The 22,646-nt window shown below is 36.4% G+C and overlaps 1 protein-coding gene across 3 annotated transcripts; it reads right to left on the reverse strand.

The window, feature by feature from the left end:
* Nucleotides 1-621: 621 nt before the first annotated feature.
* LOC141961019 (uncharacterized) lies at nucleotides 622-22,246 on the reverse strand. Of its 3 annotated transcripts, XM_074907496.1 has the most exons (13): nucleotides 22,181-22,246; nucleotides 21,493-21,683; nucleotides 21,219-21,295; nucleotides 13,193-13,268; nucleotides 9,445-9,576; nucleotides 8,460-8,583; nucleotides 6,038-6,098; nucleotides 5,889-5,935; nucleotides 5,370-5,445; nucleotides 4,406-4,507; nucleotides 2,953-3,876; nucleotides 2,026-2,136; nucleotides 622-1,317 (listed from the first exon to the last, which is right to left on the reverse strand). In XM_074907496.1, exons 3-13 carry the CDS (start codon nucleotides 21,245-21,247, stop codon nucleotides 1,005-1,007), a joined length of 1,995 nt encoding a protein of 664 aa, XP_074763597.1. In that variant the 5' UTR covers nucleotides 21,248-21,295; nucleotides 21,493-21,683; nucleotides 22,181-22,246; the 3' UTR covers nucleotides 622-1,004. The 3 variants fall into 3 exon arrangements, with proteins under 3 accessions (XP_074763597.1, XP_074763596.1, XP_074763598.1); XM_074907495.1 differs by having other exon boundaries at nucleotides 21,493-22,218; XM_074907497.1 differs by lacking the exon at nucleotides 21,219-21,295 and having other exon boundaries at nucleotides 21,493-22,218.
* Between the last annotated feature and the right edge of the window lie 400 nt (nucleotides 22,247-22,646).

Raw genomic sequence — 22,646 nt, forward strand, 5'->3', positions numbered from 1 at the left:
CACTGAAGTGGCAGTTCAGAGGAGACTGTTCAATACATGATTCTTAAAAGTAACTTACCTGAAGAGGTTACTCTTCTATTCTGATTACATTACTCTGCTGTGCTGTAAAAAGAAACTAGTGAAAAGTAGAACTGGAGAGTAAGACAGGTATGACTGAAAAACTAGGAAGTGTAAGTATACAGGCACCAGTGATGTTGGCCAGTTGAGACAGGTAATGATATGATAATACATGAGATACCTCATTTGGGTGTGTTGCTGAGAAAATTGTAAAATTTACCTGCACTGGGCTATTCTGAAACATATATAACCTATGGGATCAAGAAAAAATACACAATCAGGATGGGATATTCAGATTACTGAAAAGCAAGTTTGACATTTAGAATATTCAAACTCCATTTGCTTTTGCGTTCTTAGCAATCTGGGAAGAATTCTTCCATGAAAAAAAGAGTGCAATTACGTCAGTTCAGTTGATGGTACAGAAAATCTGGAATTAAACTGAAATGCTGCAGACATTCTTAGCAGTAATTCAAACTGCTATTTTTAAATTAAAGGATGAAGTGGACATAACTTTGCTTCATTCATTTCATAGTATTTTTTCTATAATCTCAATGCTAGTCTGTCTGATAGTGCAGTATTTTATTATGACTTTTGCATCAGGAAATTACATACATTTTAAAGCAATGTAAAACGAAAGACACAACTACAATCACTCCAGAAGTTGTTTGTTTTAAGGTATGGGGTTTCAATTTCATTAAAAGGAAGGACTACTTTAATTCCATGTGCACTGAGACCTTGTCTCCAACTACACTTAACAAATGCACCCTAATAAATTTGAAGAACCAAACATCAGTAGAAGCTAATCTTACAATAGAGACCAGTTCTCTACTACTGAAATTTGCATTTTCCTAATTTGCTAAAAAAAAAAAAAAAAAAAAAAAAAAGTCCACATACAAAGTAAAATGGGTAAAAGTAAGTCTAAAATGAGCAAACATTCTCCTTTTTATTCAGTTCCAGTTGTAGTGGTCTCTTGGGGGTAAATCATAATGGGTTCTCTCTTCCTCTTCAGGTCCATAATCTAATGGCAGACCATAATTGTAATCAACTGTTACAACTGGTAATCTTTTGCTTTGTTCCATCTCTCTGGTAGCTTCACCTTGAAAAGGTTTTCTTTCATAGTCTATTGAACTATCTTCTTGGTGTACAGATGAAGATGGATGCATTGTTCGTGAAGAATATGGTGCAAATCTGTTTTTTCCTCTGTTAAATTCATCTGAGGGATGCATTCTCCTATTGTCTTCAGGACAATTTGGTCGATTACTGTAAGAAGAACAAATATTAACAGTGAAATCCTTAGAAATAACAGTTTATTTATTGTTGGTGGCCCCCATTAGAAATTAAAACTTGTGTAATCTTGAAAGAACAATTCAGACCCTCGTTGTTTTTACCTCCTAAAATTAAAATCCTCTCTACTCAATGTTGCAAACTGGTTTATATTATTTTTCAATTCTAGTGATTAAAATTACAGCTCATCATAGTAAGTAATTCTACTAGAAGATGTTTTGTTTCAAGTGCTGTTTCTAATTAAAATTCCCTGTTGACTGAGGGTTTCTTCCTCTCGGGGCCATTTTTGTTCCTAAGCCCATGTTTTCATTTTTGTGAATAATACGTAATAATAGCTCTCTAGCACGTAGTCTCAACAGGCAATAATATATTTTGGATTTATAGCTCTAAATATTTTAATTATTAATTCTTCTGCAATAGAAGACTCTCCTACAAAACACTTATGGAAGGATCTAAAAATGCATATACGATATATATATATATATAATTTTTGTTCTGGATTCTCTTTACTCTCAAGTACCTTCCTTACTTTGTAAAGTAAGTTGTGTAAACGGCATTTAAGCAAAAATACTAACATCAATTTTTACACTGTGCAGTTAATTTGTATTTTTTAGCTGGGAAACTGGGTGAGTAACAGTAAGAAGGTTAAGTCAGAAAAAACAATGTATGAAATCTGATATCTACCTATAACTTCTGTTAAAGTCATCATTATCAGACCCATAATCTCTGTGAAGTGAAGGAGATGAGGAGAAATGAGGTTCTGGTATATTTTCGTGGGAAGAAAAAGACTGATTTCTGCAAATAACCAAAAGAATCACACATTAAGAAGAATACTAATGGTTGCAAGCTTTTGAAAAATATGTTTTTATCAAATGAAATAAAAATATTTTTACTTTTACTTAAAATTTACTTAAAATTTTAATAAAAACTATCTTAATTGCATTAACACCTCAAAATGGTATGCTTCAGTGTAATGATATCCTGTTTCAGCTGCACAATGGAAGAAATTAAATTGAACTTTACTAGCCCAACAAATATCTGAAATACCTGCTGAAAGATTCAAAATAATTTAAAATATGTCAGAATCCAATAGGTTTACTAATAAGTGATACATGTATTTGGGAGAGTATGATACAAGTTCAGAAGCAAAGGGATTTCTAACAAGTTATTAACTCATGGAATAAACAAATCCAAGTCGAACTTCCTTGTAGTGTTACTGTTTATCTCTGTTTAGCTGAGGACATAAATAAAATTCCATATCCTTTTCTGTCTTGAGGACTGCATTTTAAATGTAAGTTTCTATACAAAACAGAGTGGGACAAAGGGCCTTGTTTCAAGCTCACTCTAAAAAGGAAAGGAAACACGTAAGCTTTAAAGAAACACAACCTTCTAATTTAGGAAACATTGTCTTTCAAAGCTGCAACATTCCAACACACATTAAACCCTTTCATAAATCAAAACAAAAAAAGTTAAATAACTGATCATTTATATATAATCTTAAAAGGATGAATAATTGATTTTAAATTATTTTTAAAAAATAATTCATTTGAAGTTTCATTTAAAAGCACTGAGGTTTACACTTTTATTCTCTAAAGCTCAAGGATGCTTTACCTGTCTGAACACCATTCACGTGGCAAGTCATTGTGACCTGGATGTTCATGAAAAGGTCTTGGCCTTTGTCCATGCCCTTTGTTAACATAATCAAAATCTTTTAACCGAGTCTGTTCCTGTAAGTCATCATAAGGCTGATGGTCATGGAAAGGTCTGCGCCTTTGTCCAGGACCTTTATTATCATAATCTTTTAGTTGCATGTCTGTTTGTAAGTCATTGCGAGGCTGGTGATCATTGAAAGGTCTCAACCTCTGCCCACGACCCCTATTAACAAATTCAAAATCTCCCAATTGCATTTGTGGCTGTAAGTCATCATGTGACTGATAGTCATGGAAAGATCTTGGTCTTTGGCCAGGACCTTTGTTGACACTATCGAACTCTTTCAACTGCATCTGAGTCTGAAATTCATCATGAGATTGGTGGTCATGGAATGGTCTTCGTCTCTGGCCCTGACCCCTGCTACCAAAATCAAAATCCTTGGACCGCATGTCTTCCTGCAAATCATTATGAGATGGATGGTCAGGAAAAGATCTCTGCCTTTGTCCACGGCTTCTGTTAAATTCAATACCCCTCGATTGTCTCTCTGCCTGTACATCATCATGAAACTGGTGTCCATGAAAAGATCTCAGCCTCTGTCCAGGTCCCTTGTTACTGAAGTCTAGGTCCTTCGGCTGCATGTCTTCTTGATAATCGTCGTAAAACTGGTGATCAGGAAAGGGTCTTCGCCTCTGTTCTGGTCCCCTATTGTAGTCCCAATTTCTCATCTGTATTGGTGCTCTTAAATCATCCTGAGTCTGATGGTCATGAAATGGTCTTCGTCTTTGTCCAGGTCCCTTATTAATGAAATCAAAATCTCTCAACTGTATCTGTCCTTGCAAATCATCATGACAGTGATCATCATAAATTCTTAATCTTTTCCCAGACCTGTAACAAAATTTTTGTTTTAACTAGAACATCATACTTCTAAGTGCTACAAGTCATTAATGAAAACAAGGTTTTTTAACCAAGAATTGATATGAAAGACATTGCAAATGTATAGGTATCAAAGCTACTAAGAATCCAAACTGTTAGCAAGATTATGAAACTTTCAGTCAGTAAAAGCTGTGTCAAATATCCAGTTTTAATTCTATACCGCTTGTTGAACAGGCAAAACCAGAGATTCCAAATTAAAGATAATGGCAGATTACTGTAAAATAATAAAAGGACAGGCAAAGTAAAACTCTAAATTCTGCCAAGTGAACTAATTACTTACATACTTCTAATAGCACACATTCCCTTTCTTTCCCTGATCTTTTCACTGTTTGGTTAAACTCTGTAAATATATTTTGCACGAGTAGGCTATATTCATAAAGTCTCTTAAATTCGACTATCTACAGTATTTTCAATAAGAAACAATTATCTTCCCTCCTTTGTGTTTTTTTTTGGCTTTTAATTCCATGTTTCAGTCTATTACCCCTGAAAATCTTCATTTGGGAATCGCTCTACAGGTCCTTCCATTGCATGTGGTGGGGGAATAATATCTTCATCTGAATCCCATACATCCATTCCAAGGTTGCTAAGAATAATAAAAACATCTCACATGTTTTTAAAAACATATTATTGAGAGAAAAAAAACCCCACACATAAAATTCTTCAGTTCAGAAAATGGAAATTTTTGTAAGTTAAGTTACATTTATAGACATTCTTAATTTAGCAGATTTTAATCTTGTAAATTTATTTGGGAAGGGGCTGCAGGGAAAGCAAAGAGAATACCTAAACTTCATAAACTTGGAACAACATCCTAAAGGGTGTGAGACAAGCACCATACCTATTCAAAAATCTGATATGGCACTAATTTAATAATGCACAGACTATAAAACAATGATAGCAGTAAAACAAAGGGCATTCAATTAATCTAAAAAGAGGTAAATCAGTCATGCACAAATATTTAGGAAGATATAAAGGTTAGCTGTTCTTTGGTGAATGTGATAAGGATAAAATTCTTACACATCAGGGATACAACTACTATGAACAGAGGAGCTGAGAACAATCTTCCAGTTTCCACTGTTCTACTTTTTTTAAGTATCAACAACAGCAGATCATAGAGCTTATAAAGATATCTTTGCAGCAGCTCCTTTCAGTTTATAATGAAAGAATACAGAATCAATACCCTTGTGACAATATGATAAAACCACATCAACATTCAATAGTAGTTGCCAGATTAAAAAGAAAATCTTTTGACCCATATACATTCAAAATATGAATTAAGTACACCGCACTTCATGTTATTCAGCTCAGAAGTCTTACAATATATGTATGGTTGCATATTAAAGTCTTAAGACGGGGTTAATTTTGGCTTATGACTGGAAGTGAACGTTTAACAATACCAGGAGACACACTGGAAAATCTTAAGCATATAACTAAAAGCTTTTGTTTACCTTCTCATTGGTTGTGTTCTGAGGTCTGTGAGATACACAAGACCATCCATGCGATGACCTCTAGCATCACCAAAAGCTGAAGAAAAAAAGATACAAGTCCAATGATGCATGCTCAAACTGAGCCACAAAAACTTGAAAGGCAAGTTTCTGTTCACCATGAAATGCTGAATTTGAAACAATTCTAACTTTTTATTAAATACTTCAGCAAGCTGGCATCATTGCAGCATTTTTTTTTGAACAACTGAAACTAGTAGTGGTAGAAACCTATGACTGAAAATCCCTCAAAGGAAAAGGAAGAAAAAAGATTTTAAGCAGCTGAAACATACTCCTACTATGCTCATAATTTGCTAATCCCCAAATCTTGACTGGAATAGAATCAATAGTAAGAAAAAATCTTCTGTGGAAGCCAGGACATGAAATAACTAAAGATAATAAAAAAGAATTGTAGTATTGTGAATATAGTTGTAGTAATTGTGAATTACAACCTGAAATGTGGTTTAGTTCAAACTGTATAAATACCTTGGATTGCTGCCTCTGGATCCCAGCCTTCAACATCTATAAGATACCTGAAAAAACCCCACAATTATGTTATTGTCCCAAAAGAATTACAGATTAGTAAAAACACTATCTTTTGTGAACAATGATTTCTGGTTTTATACAGCCCTTACCTACATATAAGGTAGCCAGTTCTATTAATTCCATTAGTACAGTGAACGCCAATGAGTTTCTCTATCAAAAAGCAAAACACAGACTTTAGAAATCACTAAAAAATTAGAGCAAGACAGAAAAAAAAAAAAAGCGCTGTACTTTTTCTAACAAAGTAACAATAAATAATGCTTGCTATTTACAAAATTATATTGTCATGTCTGTAAAAGAACAGACACATGCAGACTTTGTCCTCTTCATGCTGGATCTTTAGCAGCAGTTAGTTCACTACTTCCAAAACTGTGAAGACTGAGATTAACTCTGCAGAACGTAGGAAAATAACAAAGAGGAGTGATGAGAGGTAAAGCGGCTGGCCTCAGCCAGAACTGCAGTAACAGGAGAAAAAGAATAAAATATGGTTTTGAAAGCAAATCTAAACAAGCAAATGTAAAATTGAGGAACATACAGATTCTTGTAAAATTTACAGAAAGAAAATATACAAACTGCCCCTAGTGTCTTAGGAGTATGAAAAGAAGCACCAGTAATCTCTAAAAATATCTTGTCTTTTTTGGAAAGGTTATACGAATCAGCTACAGGCTAAAAAAGAAGCATAACTTACTATTTCTAGGGTGTTTCAATTGAGATATTTCTAACAGAAATAGGGAAACACTAATATAGTCATGCAAGGCACTGATAAAACCTCATCCAGACTATCCCATACAATTCTACTCACCTATGTTTAATGAAAAAAAAAGAAAAATCAAATTGAAATATGTATAGAAAGGGCTACTATAATAGTAACATAAGAAATGTATGAGAAGGGATCTAGGAAGCTTCTCCTACTTAGTCTGTAAAGCCAAATCTGAGATACTGAATATAATAATGGAGATGGAGAACAACAATACTCAAGGCATAAGAATAAATGTATATTAACTGATTGAGAGTTTTAGGCTAGATTTTAGAAGAAAAACTTTAATCATTAGAAGAACAAAGTTGTGGCAGAGACAAAGTACTGACAGACGGTCTTTGAAATGGGACTTGATAAAATTTTTGAATGAGATAAAATGTAACTATTTGCCACAGATCACAACAGTTGCATTGCCATGTAAGTTTACTGTAAGTTCAGACACTAAAAAAAGCCAACTTCTGAAAAATTATTTTTAAGAAGAATCCTGTGAAATTTTAGGGGTAATCTAAAAGAGAGAGCAAGTTACAAAGAGTAAGTTAACACAGAAATGAAAGTTCTCCCAACTCTGAAGTTACATAAGCCCTGCCAAAATGGTTTTACTAGTCAGATCTGCAGGTCTTCATCCAGTAACAAATTAGTAATTGATTCTCTCAATTCTGAGGATTAGAAATAATTAGATTCAAATAAGAGATTATTCTTTGTCCCGTGAAAAATCACTAGACCAAAACTAGAAGAAAACTAATAATCTCCAAGTAATTTCCCTGAGCCAAAAAAGAGCAAAGGAAGAATTTACACACTAACTTCCTGAGCAAGGACATGGGCTGCTTCTTATACCTTTTAAATTTTCCCAGCACTTCTAATTCAGGCTCTCATACCTGAGATTTAGGTCAGAGCTCTTTCACAAAACAGAATTGACTATCCACAGCAAAACCACAGTGATGCTCTGCAGCAAAAACTGTATGCACCTGGGCAGTTCATATCTCTACTTTCTCATAGAAAATGCCAAAGCAACCACCACAAATAGCATGAAAAAGCTTGAAAGAATGGTCCTCCAGTATGATAGACAAACAGTTAAAATCTGCCTACAAAGAATCACTAGCAAAAAAAAGTAAGTAGGTAAAAGCTGCAAACAGGCTGTGTCAAAATACATGCAAATTTATTTCTGCAAAATGTGCCTTATACCAAGGCGCTTATCTCAGCAAGAACTGTACTATTGCACAAACACTAAAACAGCAGCAGAGCCACACTGTGGAAACACTGACACTGTGTCTGTAATATGATTTTTAAGAATTGCTAGGATATGAGGGCAATAATGGACTCATATATCAAAAAACTGCTACATCAGACTGAACAGACTTAAGTTGCTCACCCATATCATTGCCTAATGCCATCAGAGAAACCCTGTGCTATTTAGAACATCCATAAAGAGCTGGCAGCTACAACACTAAGCTGATGGTAGACAATTTGGGTCAGACAGATGAAAGCCTTGATGCAGTTGCTTTGACACATCACACAAATGTAATTGTACTACTAGGAAGGGCATTTTAAGTTACTAGCCATTTTTGAAAAAGACATGTTTTGAATATGAAAAAGATATGTGGTTCACATAATGTATTTTATTATGGTAATAACATGGAAAGTGCAATGGACACTCTGAGATCCCTGGTGTCATAAGTATCTGTTGAACTTACTAAATGATACAACTAGCACTGAAGTAGAATTTTTGTTTTATTACAGCATAAGAAGCTGATATTTACCATTTTCTGCATTTTCCCATAAGAATTTTCTGACCCATTTTTTGAACTGTAGGATAGTAGCATTATCGGGGACTTCGAGTCCAACAGTGTAAAGTTTCTTATACTGCACACTTTTAGGTAAATCCTAACAACAAGAAGAAAAAATATGGTAAAATTATTGAAGTCTTGCATCAGTGAAAAACCTTAAGCAGTATCTAACATAATGCCAATGTAGAACATTACTTCAAATCCTGAGCAGAAACTGAAAACAAATTTGACACAATCCTATGTAGATACACTCTCAGAAACATCCATTTGCATTTCCACTTTAAAGACCTGATCTCAAACAAAGAACAGTTTCCACAGAATACTTATTTATTCCTGCTAATAAGGCAGCACATTAACTAAAGAGAGCAGATTCTTGTAATTCCATTCTAACCCATTTTACAATTATTAGCAATATTTGTCCCTCCCACCCACAGTCACATATATACTCATATATTCATGCCCTTAATGCTTACAGCTCATGTACCTTCAAAGATTATCATTCAGTTTTAAGACTATTTTTTCTTCTTTTCAGTAGGAGGCTGATTAATCACAATTGTTTGGACCATACTGGTAAAATATTTGAAATTGGTAAAGTAGTTTAAAACTGTACACTTTCTTGGTGGATTCCATTGAAAATCAGTAATAAAAGACACTAGGAATAAATGAGAATGTCTTCAGGACATGGACTGTAAGTCTTCTGCACCTTTCCTGTGGTGACTGGCACTTAAGTCTTTATCCATTACTTTGAGTTACCATAATACAAATAAGCCACAAATGCAACTAGCTGGGAGAATAAGATACTTCCTCTGCAATAAAACATTTAGCTAGCTCCTATTGGAGACACAAAATAAGCCTAGATAGGTCACCTGTCTATTCCAATTCAAGGTAAGCAAATGTGTAAATACTTTAAAACAAAGGTTGGAGTAACTATTTTATTTTGTTATTATACTTATATTACCTTAACTTCATAGTATCGTGTGGTATATGTCAAATCAATAATTAATCCAAGCTCCACATTTAGGGCTTTCATTGCCACAATTAAGTCTTTTGGTGTAAATTTCTGGGTTGGAGTAAGCCTCTGGTTAATTGCCTAAAATGAAAATGGAAAAGAAAAACTGTCTTTTTAAGTTCCAATAACAAGATATTTGTAACATTCAGCTGTTTTAATTAGGACTAGGAAACATCAGTATTCAAAAGAGAATTTTTACAGGATCAGAACCATATTCATGTATACATGGATAAGAAGTACCAGATAAAAAGAAAGCAAGAATTTGTTATGTATTCCTCTTCAGATGAAAATGCAAGAAAATGTGTGAGAACTTCCATTTGTACAATGTTAACAAACATTACTGAAATAAACACTAATTTGATAGACATGAAAATCCTGCAAAATGCAGCATGTATATACTGATTTACTAAACATCACGAAAAAGCAAAACACCACAATCCACTTTCCTCCAAACACACTTTGTCCTGCACAGTAACACAAAATTAACAGTCTATTTCACATAAAACATCAGAAATTGTGATACAAGAGCTCATTTCTTCTATAGGTTTTAACTTTACCCACACAAAAGTTGTGCAGACATCTTTGTCCCTGTTTCATCTCTTGGCAGAGTGTACTTGCAAGTCATTTAGCACTAGGAAATATTAAATAAGACTAAAATATGGTGACTAAGAAAGCTGCATGTTGGTGGGTAATGAATAATTAATTTAATTTGACAGAAACAGTGGGAAAAATGTTTACTCACCCTATTGTAGCTGTGTTTTTTGAAATTCGTTCTTCATCTAGGTATGAAAACGCCTCATATGTACAAGACCAGATTTTCTCTGAATAGTGTGCTTGTCCATTGTGAGAGCCTTTTGACACAGGCTCAGCCACAACCAATAAAGACAGTGGCAAAAGATGAAGCAGCCTCAACCACCTCTCAGTTTCTTTGTCAACAAGAAATTCAAGCAGACTGGACTCAGAACTAATGGAAAACAAGGCAGCCACAGACCACATACCTCTTAGAACCACAGATGCTATAGGGTAACTAACCATTCCTTCTTCTGACTGTACAGATTATAATCTAAAATGCTAGCAAGCACTTATCTCAAGTCTGGAAACAGAGATAGGAAACCAAATTAAAGAATAAAGAGCAGGACAGTCCTATCAAAGCTGGTATGTGATTATGAAGCTTGAGCTAAAAAGAGTAGCATAGAAAGCATATAGAAGTATTCAGTATATGTATTTCAGATACTGGTGCACTGCTGAAAAAACAGTGGATGCTGTTGAGGTTCAAACAAAATGATCATGAGTCAGTTATCTCACTGCTATTCAGCACTGACTTTTAGTAAAATCTGAAACTGAACTTTAACTAACTTTGAGGTGACGACAGTGAATCTGCAAAAGGTCTGTAGTAGAACATTAAAGAATTTTTCCTTTTACTATGTGAAGTCACACAAACTTAGGTGGAATACAATTTACAAAAATAAGGTATCTATAAACATATTGCTTGATTGAGTGAACAGTTAAATGTGTTATGAAACACTGTTTTGAAAGACTATTTGGAATTTTCTGAAAGACTACTGCTGAGTATTCATAGTTTAGTTGCTTAATTTGGCTTTGAGAATGTTACAAATCTGTATCAATTCTAAAATCCTTCTAATGGCATGGGATAGAACATGCCCAGTCCTTACTATGCTACAATGTTACTGTTAGCATTAGAAGGATGATCTGAAAGGAAGGACAGAAAATACTTCCAAGTAAACCCATGATCATAAAGCTTCTTTACTGGCAGCACATCTTCTGCTGAAACAATAACCCTTGAGTCTTGAACTACTGAAAATATGTCTTCTCCCTTTGGGTGAAATCACTAATCATCAATTTCCTAATAGGTAGCAAAGAAGGAAACTGCTGCATATTTAAGATGTCTGTTCCACCAGTTTAATAATAGGACTTCTGACAGACTACGACCAATCAGGTCTTCAGCATTTCCAGACAGATTTACTGACTTCCACCATCTGTAAAGACATCACAGTTTAGCCAGTTACGTATTTCATGTGTATTCCACCACAAACTCCATGAGCTTCAAGCACAGTCTCTGGCAGACTTGTCATTTCTGTATCTTGCATAGTTGAGACTGAACAAATTGAAGGGACAGAAATGTTACAGATTTTGCTTTCTTGGTTACCGGACTTTTTATCTGGCCAAGTTCAAAGACAGTTTCACGGGACAGGGAGATCTATACCCCAGTGAGCAACACACTGACAAAGAGTGCCTACATGTATTACATTGCTATAAACATTCCCTGAGAATGTCTGCCCTTTTTATGATCTCTGGTGGAGCTCCTTCCAGACTATCACAGGAGCTACAAGGAAAGAGTAAAGGTAGCAACAAAGTATCTTCCTCTGAAATCTGGAGTGACAGGGAACATACAGGCACTGAACAAATCCTGCCTCAAATAGTGCTTCTATGCAAAAAATTGGTGCTGGATCACATGAAATTACAAGAGCTGATGATGCAAAAAATCCTCTCTCAAATACCCCAATATAAAAGAAGGTAATTATAAAACTACTGAATTTTATATTCACTGCTAGATCTATTCACTGGCGGTCATGGTAGAAAGACATACAACTATTGTACAATCCATTGTGGAGAACGCGATCAATGTAAAGTATGAGATCCTTGGTATCAAGGGAACCAAACCATCACACTTAAGCTGTAAAAGCAGCTGCAGGAAGCAAACGCTGCAAGCATTCCACTTCAGTTATTGCTGATAAAGGTGAACTGGTGACTGAAAACATAATGGGCAATAATATACCAGAAGAATCAATTTTTTTGTATATGAATGCTAGAGTGCAATCTGTAGGCACCAACTTAGACACAATATTTACTCTTAACTAGCTGCTAAGGTTATGTCTAGCCACTGAGCTTTAAAAGACCTTAGAAACTTTCACCTTCTGCGTATCTGAGGCAAGGACTTTTAAGAGTTAATTTATCCAGAAGGGCAAATTTGCCCTGTTTGCCCTAATTTGTCCTATGTCTCAATCCACCAAAGATCTGAAGTCTTTTTTGACAGCCTCCACATTTTGTATTGTCACAAAGAACTAAAAGATCTGACTCACTGTATTTAATAGATTAAGATGGCACACGTTAGTAAGAATCTAAAGGGAGTACTAACATAAGACTAAAAGAAATCTAATTTCTTTTTTAAATACACTGCAATCTTCCAGATCCTTGAAGCTTTTTGCTTATTAAATTGGTAACCAGAATCTATCATGTTAAAAGTACTGCAGTAGCTGGTATTCTAAAGAGTGCTTAATTTTCATAAAATTAAATTTTGGCTTACATTGCTTAGATTGTTATTCATATTATAACCGCTTCCATATGATTTTCTTACAATAGTCATGAAAAGATGTTAAATAAGATAATGACTTTAGGCCACTTAATAGTGATCAAATGAATTGTGCTGATTGATTAGAGATTTTATGATTTTTAAAAGATATATAAAAGTTAAAAAGAAATACAAATTTTAAAAGAAAGAGAAGAAATACAGAATATTACGTAAAAAAACCCACTAATGGATGTCTGGAAGGGCTAAATCTGAATAAATTATTTTGTCATAAAACTTTCCTGAAGTTTGCATGAATATTAATGCTATTCTTCATTACTTTTGCACTGTATCTAATATAGCCAACATGCAGTTACTTATTATACATACCCCTTTTAAAGGTACTTTGAATGCAATAAATCTAGTTCCTGGTATAGGCTGTCCAACTGGTGTCAAACTCCGCCATCTGTAATGAAACAAATATTTATTTTTAAATATTTTCAAATGACATGGTTCAACAGAAGTGATTCACCGCTTCACGTAAAACTTAAATAAATATATATTTCCTCTTAGGATTGAAACTTTGGTAAACTTAAGCACATAAAAATTATGCTCCTTTAAAATTATAAGAATAGTTATTTCAAGCTATGTAAAGATGTAAAGTATCTTACAAATATCAGGCAAATCTAGTGCCCTATTTCACACAGTTTGAATATAATAGTTATTTCAGACTTCTCCAAGCAGAAAGATAGCTATTTTTTTTTCTATGATGGGCCATGCAGCTACTAGCATAATCTATTACGATTTAGAATTTCATACAGCAGGATCCAATAGTTCCTAAAATTCCTTGACTACATAAGCAAACAATTATAACTGATTTGCACAAGTTTGAAAAAAAGGCCAATTAAATCCTAATATGTAAGTGAAATCTTTTTAAAAACCCATGTTCCTCAATCCATCTTAGTGAAACTGCCCGTTTCACCAAGACACTAAGATATTTTTAGAATAACTACAAAAATTTGTTATTATATATTTGAACAAAATTAATAGATCAGCATTATTTGGGGATAAAAGAAACAGGAAGTTGCCTTAAAGATGCTGGAAGAATATAATCCGAATATTCTACAGCATTGATTGGGGCAGAAGCCTATTTAGCACACTGCACAGCTTAAATAAAGACATCTAGACTGTATTGAGTCTAAACTCAGGAGCCATAATAAAACAAATCTTTATTATCTGTTGAGCACCACCACAAAGAAAATACTTATTTGAGATAATGTGCATGATTGTTGTTATCATACAGCGGAGTTATGTTCCCAAATCTGCAATTATTCCATGAAGTGGTTTCAAGGTATCATCAAGAGATTTGAAAACAGCCTTTTTCCTTCCTTCTTCAGCTTTCAAAAATACCTCCCCTCAAAATGGTAGGATAGTATTTACAAATATGTAGCACCAATATAAAGCAAAGCAGATGGGTAAGATTCAACAGGTAAAAAAAGTGTTGTTACAGTTTTTTTCAACTTGGCTGAATCAAACACTTTATAAAAGTTATATGCTTGCATCTATTATTTAATTGACAATGAAATGCAAAGTTTACTTTCATTAATAATACAAAGCTTCTAGATTTTGGAAATGCATTTACGTTGTAATACGCTGCTTTTTCAAAGAAACATACTTGACTGAACTTTCTTTTGTACTTTGAAAAATAAGACTATTCCATCACACCAAAACTTAGCAAAAATCACCTACTAATACAAAGATTTCTTAAAACACTCAAAATACCAGTAATTCCAAAACCACAAAGAACTGGTATTCACAAATTCTACATTGTACTGAAAAAACTCTTTATGTATCACATTTCAGAGATATCTTTTTTTTTTTTTTAAGTTTGAAAAGCTTTATCTGAACGGGAAAACAAGTTAATCTGCAGATCAATTTTATCTTCAAAGAGGTAACTTGCTAAATTTAGGACTTTTATTTCTTCTCCTCATGCGAGGACAAGTTATCTCTATGACCTCAGAAGATGCAGCTGGTTGACTTAAAATCTACACCACCTTTTTGCATTTTCAGCTAGTACTTCAATTATTAACATACAAAGTATTTTCATAAGATTCTTTAACACTGGAAGAGCCCAATCACTTAAAATTTTCTGAATTAATGTTTAAATGAATCTCTCCCTTTAAAGGGAACATCCAACAGCTTGTAGAATCCTGTTTTCCATAAAAATCACATCATTTAAGAAAGAAATTGAATATTATATTTTAAAATATTCTAACCACTAGTATTTTGCTTTGTTCACAATTCCTGTGCAGGACCATAACAAAACCAGATGTTGGCTGGCAAAACTCTCAATGGAATATCCATAATCATACTTATCATGGTATATAAATATCATTACAATTCATAGACGCATGGAAGTAACAAAGGAAACACTTATAGCATGGTTACCAGACGCATAATTGATACTAAGAAATCATGTAATAATCTACTACATCAGTGTCTTCAGAACTAATTTATCTTTCTTGTCTTCATGAGCTAAAGAACAGATTGAGGCCCACAATGTAGACATACAGATCCTTAGTTTAATTGAAAAGAAATGAAATAACAAAGGAGTAATAACTCATCATTAGGAAGACTGTTGCAAACAGCTGCCACACAGAAGACAGATATAAGGTGAGAAGGTGTAAGGGCAAACCAGAGATTAAATCACTGAGAGGCCTTTTCAGTAAAAACTTTTACTGAATTCTAAATTATTACAGGAACTTTGTACCTCATAATTGCAATGAGGGAACAAAAATAGTCTCCTACTTCATATATTCCCTTATCTTAAGACAGCTGCATACAGGGGAAAAAAAACAAAGAGCACATTCTCAATCACCATAGTTTGAAAAACACTGCTCAAAAAATTACACATCACGTATTATACAAGAAAAGTGTTCTAACTTGACAAGTCTTCCAAAGTGAATTTTCAGGCTTGTAAACTTCAGAGTCTGGTAATTGTACACTAGTTGCAAAATATGAAAACAAAAATCTGAGACTATGTTCCATTTATTCCAGATAGATAAATTGTATATGAATCAATTAAGATCACAGTGTAAACAAACCCAAGATAGTGTCAGAGCTAACCGGCACAAAACCCACAACATAATAAAATTATCTTCATTTCAAGAAGTGCTCAAAAAAACCCAAACCACAAAATCTACACAAAAACTGTGAAATCTGCCCTGCCCATAGTTTAACTTTATCTCATTCACTTAATTTAAAAAAGGTGCTAAATGCTGTGAATCTTATTTAGGTGTATATTTAATCTGAACTACTGTTAAAATTAATTACAAAGTCAGGTTTAATAGCAGCTCCTGCCTTTTGCTAATTTTAATAACTCTGGAAATTACATGTCTTTATTTAAAACAAAGAAATAATTTCTTGCTTTCACTCTTAAACTTCCAAATAGAATTAGAAAATGGACTACCTAGAGATACAGAAACTAGTGCAGCAAATGCTGTCATAGAGATAAAACAAACAAGAACACAGTATTTTTTCTTGAACCTAGTTCAATTACTCTTTGTAATTGAAACCTCTACCTCTACTAATAAAATGTACAAAATGCTTTACAAAAGTAGGATTTAATCTGACAGCCAGCCATATTCACATATACATGTTTAGAAACATTTTGAAGGAAGGTAGAAATAAAAAATTCCAACCACAACAGACTAATTACCTTATACAATAAGACAATTTAAAGGATGCCATAAATTAGAAATTTAGATCTTTAATAACCTGCTTTCTCTCAAAAAACTACGAGTGAAAATCTATCATGATTATCACAAATACGAGCAATTAGGAACCAATAAGAAACGATCAAATAAAAGGCTTAAAAATCTTATTTTCTTTAATTAGCAATGTAAAAAAGGCTCTGTAAAAATTCTGAATTTTTTCTCAGATTAAGGGATTGACAGAACAATGCATCAGGATTACACAGTTTGTTGTCAGACCTTAATAAACTTGGAGGTTTATTCTCCTGTATTTAAAGCCATTTAAATCCTCCCAGAAAAAAAATCTGCAAAATCAGCAAGAAACTCAAAAGCTGCTGACAGCTCTATGGTAGAAAACGAGCAGAAAGCACTCTTCATCAAAAAATATAAAGGGTATGTGTTCCATGTTATCTTTAGAATTATATTTTAAAAGAAACTTCATCTTATGGCTGCAGAACTAAAAATTATCTCAAATTAAAAACAGCAGATTGAAATTAAGCAAAGATTGGCTAAGGAGATAAATTCAAATTTGTTCTGTTGTCCACAAAGGAGTACGGTTAGGAACTATAGGTGACAGGGACTAAAGAAAGTAAAAGTCTCACAGAAGAAGTCTAGAAAAGGGCATAAATGACCAAAGACAAGTGAGCTGCACATGGTCACGTCAACAGCAGTTACAGGAGCAGACATAAATAAGCATTTAACAAGCATGAATGAGAATTGTGACACGTGATTTGTGTCCTGCTTGAACCTAAGTGGAAGGAAGAAAGGCAGGAGTCAAAGTTGTTATCACAAAATGTGGCACCATCATCATTCTTGTACCAATGACTAAAAGGTAATAGAGGCTTGAGTGAAAAACAAGCTAGACATGAAGTAGCTGAAAAGACAGCTGGAAGAGTTTCCGGAAAAAGAAAGTGGTATCTTACAGAGACACAGAAATAAATTTCATGCCTATGACTAGAAATAAATCTAAGCATTTACATCACAGAGGTAATAGCTCTGGCCATAGTACTAATGGCATTCACATTAGAAATATGTCGTGATAAGAATCTAATATGGAATCATGCAAATTCAGAGAGACACTGCAGTTTTCCAACACAAATAACAGTCAGAAGACGACATATCCAGGAAGAAACTTAAGTCTGAGAACTTCTATACAAAACAGAATGGTTGTCAAATTACAGACAATCTAGGTCAGCATACATTAAAGCAAACTATCATCATAAAATCTGTGATATTTCTGGTCCTTTCACAAACAAACCTCCTTCAGAATCTCAAGAAGTGTGTAAAAATATCTGCAAATCAAACTCTTAAAATTTGCATCAAAATAGCTGTGACAAACTTTTATGGGCCCAATATGGTAATTAAAATTTTTCTGAACTTTAAACTATGCAAAGCCATAAAATCCAGAATTTGCATGTTCAAGTAAAAAAACTAATTAAAAGAGAATATCACTTAAATAAAAGGTGACATATTGCACACACGACACATTTTCAATTACAGCTTTATTTTTCTAAGTTTTCAAACACATAAACAATCCATGAACTACATGCAGATCAAGACCTGAAACTCAACAAAATACATGAATTAACCAATTATGTAACTATTTAGATGTTGCAGTTCCCACTTCCCTATCACGTTTTGTTTTCATCACTCCCAAACTACCACCAATTATCTTAAAACACAGACAGAATTTTGCCTGCCTGTCCTTTTAAACAAAAGAATCACTTCTTGGTTGAGAAAAAAGTGTTAAACTAAAAAATCATTCCCCTTTCTCTCTGAAATTTCTATGATGCTTGAATGGCTTCCAGCTAAATAAATAAATAATTACTAGTACTACAGACTCTAGCTAGCTAATCTGTTAGAGGTTTTTAAGTCTAGTTTACATGAAAATATATTACTCTGCTTATCTATTTTAATTTAAATGAAAAGCATGCATGCTTTATTTTTTCTTTAAAAATTTCAGAGATACTCAGTAGAACAACAGCAAAGAAACTAGCTTCATGCATCCTAGTAGAAGTTTAAAAGATATGTGGTCTAGATTAACCTAAGAATCTAGCAGCAATATGCTTTGTAACAGCGGTAATCGGTGAAATGTCCTCTGTTCAAGGACAAAAGAAAAAAACCAAACAGCAACAAAAACTTAGAAGAACACTTCTAAAGAACAATCAGCTCCAAGACCAATCAACTGAGGATCAAGAACTGGGCCTGCATAGCAGTCTGCAGCTTTAAGTGGGATAACAGAAGACATTATAGAAATGCCCATGATAAAGACAAGCTTACAGTAAACTCAGTAAGGCGAAATTTAGTATTCATTCTGAAGCCTCTTGAGTTAAGCTTCAAAGGTATGCCGAACAGCAAGGTAATAATCCAAGCAAAGAACATTATAATAGCTGTATTTACATAAATCTTGCTATCAAAAACAAAAAAATAAATGTGATAACAAAGATGTTTATGTTTTTAAACATAAAAATCTACACATCAATGAACTGCAAAACACAGCACAAGTGTGACAGTGACAGGGACACGAGAACAAGAGTGGGCCAAGAACAAGGTACAAGACTGGCAGTGCAGATCCAGTGGCAACACCATCAATTAATACCACTTCAGTATTACTTTAGGTGCTGAGTACAAAGTGCCGATATGTAGCCAGGCCGCACAGTCCTACAGCACAATCCTTACGTAAATACAACTTTATTACACCGCAGACATTGTATTGTAAAAGGTGATAGTAGTTAATACCAGACAAGAAATGTCACAATTTCTTGTTTAGCTGAACTATAGCTAGCTACCTATAACTCAGCTGAAACCTCAAATTTATTGTATTGCTTTCATTAGCATAATAGAATTCGGATTAAAACTGTTAAGAACAGTATAAAGAATTGAAGCAGTAACAGAAAGACAATCTTAAAAAATGTCTATGTAGAGTGACCTTTTTTCGTTTACTACAGCGTTATGCAGCATCATTAAAAGCAAACCAGTTACTGCTATTACAATACCGTGATATGATTGAGGTTTTACTTCCATAGTATGCTACTGTCTGGACTGGTCCTTATACTATAGTTAGCATACCATAATCTTGCTTCTGCCAACAACTATTTCTGGGGCCAGTAAATTGCATGTGCAGGATCACCTAGGTTAAAATTAGTTTTCTTTACATTCTCTTCCAGGGTTCACTGCTGTTTTTTCCTGGTGTACTGAACTAATTCACAGTGAAGAACTACAACATGCCGTGCTAGCACAAAGGTGACATCAAAATACTGCTGTTTGAGACTGTGAGCTTGGCAGTTCCTTAAACTCCTTTACTACCCCAAACCCAGTACTGTGGATGTCTAGCCTGTATCTGGAAAAGCTGAAAACACTTCAGTATCATGAGCTTTGTCAGAGGGTAACACTGATGTTTCTCTCCTTGAAACATTCAGAGATAATAGCTTCCAATCCTAGAAGCAAAAAATACAGTGCACTGCTTCTTCCATACTTAAGAAATGCATGTAGCCTCAAAGCTGCTCCTATTTAAATGCAAGGTCAAAAAAGAAGGAAGAGATGACCCCCTGATTCTCAAAGTTTTAGTAATAATTTCCAAGAATGGAGAAAACAGGGAGGACTGCTATTCTTTCAGGCTTTCTGCATTACTACTTTCAAACCTAATCCATTTTAGCTCAATTTTGCCCAACTTTTAACTGAAACTTCATAGAAACTTTCAGAGAAAGACATACTTAAATACCTTTTCTTAAATTTTATTCTAATTTTAACCCCTGAATTTGTCAGCTATGAAGAAAACTTCAAAGTTTCTTGGTTATTTTAAAAATTTTGTTCATCTTTTGTTTCTATTTGTTCTTAGATCAACATATTTTGCAGGAAATAATGCTTTTTGTATTTTATTGCTCCATCTAAGAATGCTCTTAATAAACTTATTTAACACTTCCTCTGAAACCAGGATAATGTTAACCTTTTCTCAAATAATGTATAAACTGCAAGTTATTGTCCCACGGCAGTGTGTCTTTGTATGTCAGCACATCTCCTATCCAAGAAGTTACTACTGATGTCAGCAGTAACACATGGGTTAAACTGCTAAACTTGGACTTTTTTTCTTTTAGTAGAGCTGTAGAACTGTATCTGTTTTAAATGAGATCATTCTGTGGTCCCCATATGCACTCCCAAGTCACTGGAAAGCCTGTATGCCATTTGGGGTTTTTTATTATTATTATTTTTGCTGATAAAACATTTTTGTTGTCCTCTTGTTAAGAGCAAAACCACAGTATATTTCTGGATCTGAATCCATGAAAATATTCCTTGATCGCATGCATGCAACCACCAGCTCCAATCTTATCAGCTCTTCCTCTACCCCTGGTAGCAAACATCTGAGTAGTCAGAAGGATGGTCTACTCTCCCATTTCCCCAGTAAGTACACACGTGGGGATAAGGAGGTTAGGAAGAAGGGACTGTGTTTGGCTGTTGAAGAAGTGTTCACAGACAGGCTGGAGCATTATACTCACCTGGGGGATGAAGGGCTGGGTTGTTCCTGTCTTGGAGAAGATACCTACCTTACCTGGCTGTAGGTGGTGAAGATGGTTGCGGCAAGAAAGCGCCTGGGGCAGTCAGTGCCCCTTCTCTGTGGGCAGGACTGTGCCCGCTCCTGCCTCTCGCTTAGTGGGAGGGATACTTACCCGTCGGGGATAGTATTCTTCTTTACCATGCTGAAAGCAGGAGCAGGCAGAGCAGGAGACAGCGATGAAAGTGGGCACTGCAGCAAAGGAGAGAGAACCGCGCAATTAACACGGTGCTTATCTCTTACTCCATCAGTGGGCCTTTTCACAGGGCTGACTCTCAAGGAAAATAAACCAAGCAGTCAGCTGGGGCTTGAAGCCATCCTGAACAAGTTCTGCAAGCTAGCCTATTTTCTCCACTGCTACAGTACGACAAGAGGGAAAGACAACTCACCTCTCCTCTCCAGGAGATCAAATGAAAGAGAGGAGAGGCAGCAGGTTTCTAACTCTAGCAGCAGCGCTGCAGGGATGAAGATCTTCCTGGCAGTCCCTTGCGTCCCCTCTCTTGTGTCTCGGAGCAGCCTGTTCGGCCCTTGTGCTCCCACAGCTAGAACTCTTGTCTCAACGAGAAGAAACTCCAGGCAGCTGCAAGAGGCGAGGCCGGCACCTCAGCAAGGGAGGGACCATCACCTGCCCCACTCTAACCTAGACGGGTCCGATCCCGCCACATCCCGGGCACCGTCAGCGCCCGCCGATCTCGGAGGGGCCAGGGCAGGGAGGAGAGGGGCGAGGGGAGCTCCCCCGCTCCGCGGAGGGCCCATGTCCGCCGCTCCAGAGAAGACGCTTGAGGCTGGCGTGAGGCTCCCCGCTCAAAGCCGCATGTCCCCGCGAACGCAGGGAGCCCGGGCGGGACCGCCCCCGAGGGCGGCTCGGGGCGCGCTCTTAGCGGGAGGCGGCTGGGCTCGGGGCAGGAAAAAAGAGACCGGGGCGGGGGGGAGGGGGGGAGGTCGCGGCCCGACCGCGGGGGGCCGGGCAGGCGGCTGTCGGAGAGGGGGCGGGCTGCAGCAGGAGTCGGTAACAGGGAAAGGCCCGGGCGCCGGCGAGGCGGGGCGGGGAGGACCGGGGCTGCGGGCGGCCCGTACCCTGACAGGATTTCCCTTGCAGAGGAAGGTTGTTGCAAGACAGAACGTTCCCGAAAGGGTCTCGACTGCGCCTGCGCGGCAGCCGGCCAACTCGCCGGCAGCGGGGGGACGCGCCTGCTCCGCCGGAGCCGGGCCGGGGGGCGCCAGGCGCGCGTGCGCGGCGGCAGGCGGCCGCTGCACCGGGGCAGCCGCTCCTGGCGGCGCAACACGCGGCCGGCCAATGGGAGGCGGGGCGCCGAGCGCGCGTGCGCGGGCAGCACCAGGGTGAAGGGGCAGGCGGCGGGGCGCATGCGCGCCGGCTGGGCGGGAGGGGGGGGCTCTGTGCCGCGGGGCGCTCTTTCGGGCGAGCGCGGGCGGGGTGTCCGTGTTTTCGGTGGGGGGGTGCTGGGGCGCGGCTGTTGTGGTGACTGGCGGGGGGTCCTTCGGCTCCTTCCGCGCTGGCAGGTTGGCCAGCTGAAACGGGGCG

This window comes from Athene noctua, chromosome 5, assembly GCF_965140245.1.
Source record: "Athene noctua chromosome 5, bAthNoc1.hap1.1, whole genome shotgun sequence".
Lineage (NCBI taxonomy): Eukaryota > Metazoa > Chordata > Aves > Strigiformes > Strigidae > Athene > Athene noctua.